At 38.3% G+C, this 4,586-nt stretch overlaps 1 protein-coding gene across 1 annotated transcript in view; it reads left to right on the forward strand.

Annotated features, from left to right (window-relative positions):
* Positions 1 to 3,561, forward strand: part of LOTGIDRAFT_239150 (hypothetical protein) — a 6,048-nt gene extending 2,487 nt beyond the window's left edge. Inside the window, exons 5-6 of the mRNA XM_009053075.1 lie at positions 2,147 to 2,236; positions 2,982 to 3,561. Of these exons, the coding sequence (XP_009051323.1) occupies positions 2,147 to 2,236; positions 2,982 to 3,086 (195 nt within the window). The 3' untranslated portion in view covers positions 3,087 to 3,561. The remainder of the gene's footprint in view (positions 1 to 2,146; positions 2,237 to 2,981) is intronic.
* Positions 3,562 to 4,586: the final 1,025 nt, after the last annotated feature.

Here is a 4,586-nt window from a genome sequence, read left to right on the forward strand (position 1 = left end):
CTGGGACTCGAACCCAGGACCCCAAAGTTGCCAGGCAAGTGCGCGGACCACTGGGCCGCCGAGACCTGGGGTTAAATGGGCCCGAAACAATGCATAACCTAGTGGGCCCATAGGGGTTAAAAGTGGACGATATGGTTAAGCTTAGGGTTAGGCCTTTCTAGGCTTCACAGGCCTCTTTTGTATACTAAAAATGATAAAGCACTTCGTTGCGCATCTTCTCATCACAAAATGGTCCGGAAAAAGGATTAACAGGGTTTAGATGGGCCCCGAAACAATTCATACCCTAGTGGGCTCAAATGTGTTAAAAGTGGACGATTTGGTTAGGCTTAGGCCTTTCTAGGCTTCACAGGCCTCTTTTGTATACTAAAAATGATAAAGCACTTCGTTGCGCATCTTCTCAACACAAAATAGTCCGGGAAAAAGAATAACAGGGGTTTAGATGGGCCCCGAAACAATTCATACCCTAGTGGGCCCAAAGGTGTTTAAAGTGGTTAAGGTTAGGCCTTTCTAGGCTTCGCAGGCCTCTTTAGTATGCTTAAAATGATAGAGCACTTCGTTGCGCATCTTCTCAACACAAAATGGCCCGGGAAAAAGAATAACAAGGGCCCCGAAACAATTCATACCCCAGTGGCTCCACAGAGGTTAAAAGTGGACGAGTTGGTTAGGCCTTTCTAGGCTTCACAGGCATCTTTTGTATACTTAAAATGATAGAGCACTTCGTTGCGCATCTTCTCAACATTAAATGGTCCGGGAAAAAGAATAACACAGGGGTTTAAATGGGCCCCGGAACAATTCATACCCTAGTGGTCCCAAAGGCGTTAAAAGTGGACGATTATGTCAAAACTGTATTCGGGATATATTGATGCATTGCTTTTGTTACCTTTTTTCAAATTATTAGCACTTGTTTCTGCGTTTGCCGAATTTTTCTTGCCACAATGCATTTCGTCCATATATTTAAATATTAAGACATCTAATTTCTGTGTTAAATATTTTCAAACACAAAAAATTGTTTGTCCTTTCCTTGCAAAACAGGATTTTCCATTATCAATTATTGGACCAACTTGACTTTCATTTAACATGTTCTTCTAAATCTTGATTTACCACTTATCTTAGGCAATATGGTTTCATTCACCTTGGATTTAGATTTCTTCTAACTTAGCCACCTAAAATATAAAACAAAACCAGGACACAAATTGGTTAAGAAGGTAGATAACCTGACGGAAAATAAAACAAGCATTAATAAATAGTTTATACGCTAAGGAGGATGAAATGCGTTGCTTGGTGATAAGGTGCTGTTTGTCCGATCTTCAGAATTCCTTTTCCAACTAAAGATATTAGCGTACAAACGTTTAAACCAAAATCAGCCAATGTGTTGTCACAGTATTTCATCAAAAAATATGCACGATCTTTTCAGGTGAGAACTTATTGGGAAACCAAATATGTTTGATTTATTCTTCTTGTAATTATGTCCAGTAGTGTGTACATACGTCCAATGCTCTGTGTATGTATGTCTAAGACTCTGTGTATGTATGTCTAATGCTCTAGTCTAATGCTGTAGTTTTATAATGCTGATATGCTACTATTGTGTCTAATGTATGATTGTCTAATGTTTCTCTACATGTATGCTTGTCTAATGTTTCTCTACATGTATGATTGTCTAATGTTTCTTTACATGTTTCTGTACATGTATGATTGTCTAATGTTTCTGTACATGTATGATTGTCTAATGTTTCTGTACATGTATGATTGTCTAATGTTTCTCTACATGTATGATTGTCTAATGTTTCTTTACATGACTGTATGATTGTCTAATGTTTCTCTACATGTATGCTTGTCTAATGTTTCTCTACATGTATGCTACTAATGTGTCTAATGTATCTTTGTCTAATGTTTCTCTACATGTATGATTGTCTAATGTTTCTCTACATGTATAATTGTCTAATGTTTCTCTACATGTATGATTGTCTAATGTTTCTTTACATGTTTCTCTACATGTATGCTTGTCTAATGTTTCTCTACATGTATGCTACTAATGTGTCTAATGTATATTTGTCTAATGTTTCTCTACATGTATGATTGTCTAATGTTTCTCTACATGTATAATTGTCTAATGTTTCTTTACATGTATATTATATTTGTTTTACAGTTTGATAATTTACCTTCACCTAGCCTACCAATATTATTAGAAATGATACATGTACATGTTCCTGAGGGTGTAGATATAGTAGTTCAAAAGGTATAAATGATTTTTCTTTTGCTTCAATCTGATCAAAATGTGTCCTTTCTGTACATTTCTGCAAATGTATTGTGACCAAATTACTTTGGCCCCTCCCATGTTCATAGTAGAGGCATATAAAGATCTGGGCACACAAGCAGTCTTAGTCAGATATTCCCATGCTTCCATGACAAGATTATCGAGTCACAGACAGGATTTATAATGATACTTGTCTCTGATAGTTTTATCTTCTGCAAGACAGACCGTCATCATCCGATCAGATTCCTTTTCCTTTCAATTGCCTGCTCGTGTCGTGATTATCGACAAGGTGGAAAACGAATGTCTGGTGATTTTTGTCTCCTCGTGTGCGCGTTCCAGTCATTAAAACTCTTGACAAGACTCTAATCGGCGACAAAAGTCTCCGACCAAGATTGCTCATGTGCCCGCACCTTAAATTTGTTATATATCGGTCTGCAAATAGTTCATATTATGGCCTAAATTGTGCAGCTTTTGGTATACGTGACATGGATTGAGATTTTGGTAGACCAGTGCATTGTGGGATTTGATCTCATCTAATCAATGTCAAGGTGACAACAGGGTGAAGTGTTTAGGCAGACCAGTTTATAAATTTGCCACTCCATTTCAACGATTAGGGTAATACTGCTATCCTGGCAAGACTTCCATCATTGCGCACTGCATTGCATTGCCCATCCTCATTTTCCAAATCGGCAGAAAAGTATCCTGACTCTTTTTCATTTTATTTCAGCCAAATCCTGATGAAGAACGAAATCTGTATATTCAATCTCTTACTAAAGAAGACTTAATGAAACAAATCTCTGAAATGGAGGAAGCCAAGAAACGTAAAAAGTGAAAATGCCTGGAAAGGACTTCAATAAACCTGAGAGGGACAGTCTGTTTGATTTTCACAGTTGAGTGAGTTTCAGCCAATCAAGAAGTTTTTGACTGAAAAAGTTGCAGTAAAACTTGAAATGACAAAAGTTAAATTTTTGGATATAGTTACACTGGATTCTAATCTCTGAAGAGAAATATGCCAATGGTTGAAATTAACTTTTAAAAACTGTAATATCTAATTTTTAAGGCGATTTGATGGATTTCTTTCAGGAAATTGTGTGAACTGTCTTGTGTAAGATTATTTATAATGAAAGTCATATTGATGAATTTAAAGGACCTGTGCATCAAGCTACGAACTTCAAATATGACTTGATGCAAATTGTACATCATGTCCAAACCACACCCTTATTTGTCATACTTCCTGGAGGGAAATATTCTCCAATCAAATCACTCGTTATAGACACTTTGTTCACAAACGTAAACAAACTAAAAGTAGCCTGGCATGAAATGTTTAAATGGGCCCTGAAACAATTCATACCCCAGTGACCCAAAAAAGTGGACGATTTGGTTAGCCTAGGTTAGGCCTTTCTAGGCTTCACAGGCCTCTTTTGTATACTTAAAATGATAGAGCACTTGGTTGCGCATCTTCTCAGCACAAAATGGCCCGGAAAAGATAATAACACAGGGTTTGAATGGGCCCCAGAACATTTCGTGGACCCAAAGGGGTTAAATGTGGACGATTTGGTTAGGCCTAGGGTTAGGCCATTCTAGGCTTCACAGGCCTCTTTTGTATACATAAAATGATAGAAAAGACAGTGTTTGACTTAACAAAAAAAATAATTTTTAAAAAAGGTTCAACTGGGACTCGAACCCGGGACCCCAAAGTTGCCAGGCAAGTGCGCGGACCACTGGGCCGCCGAGACCTGGGGTTAAATGGGCCCGAAACAATGCATACCCCAGTGGGCCCATAGGGGTTAAAAGTGGACGATTTGGTTAGGCATAGGCCTTTCACAGGCCTCATTTGTATACTTAAAATGATAGAAAAGACAGTGTTTGACTTAACAAAAAAATAATTTTTAAGAAAGGTTCAACTGGGACTCGAACCCAGGACCCCCAAGTTGCCAGGCAAGTACGCGGACCACTAGCCTGTCGAGACCTGGGGTTAGCGAGAATTAACCCTAGGGTTAGGGTTAACCCTAGTTTGCTAAACCAATTAGGGTTAGCTCAGGAGAGGGTTAAAACCTGTTCCAAGATATGCTTTCCGCATATGAAATGAAAGAGCACTTCGTTGCGCATCTTCTCAACACAAAATGCCCGGAAAAAATAATAACACAGGGCTTTAAATGGGCCCCGAAACAATTCATACCCCAGTGGGCCCAAAAGGGTTAAAAGTGGACGATTTGGTTAGGCCTAGGGTTAGGCCATTCTAGGCTTCACAGGCCTCTTTTGTATACATAAAATGATAGAAAAGACAGTGTTTGACTTAACAAAAAAAATAATTTTTAAAAAAGGTTCAACT

The sequence above is a fragment of the Lottia gigantea genome, assembly GCF_000327385.1.
Source record: "Lottia gigantea unplaced genomic scaffold LOTGIsca_199, whole genome shotgun sequence".
In the NCBI taxonomy this organism is placed as follows: Eukaryota; Metazoa; Mollusca; class Gastropoda; family Lottiidae; genus Lottia; species Lottia gigantea.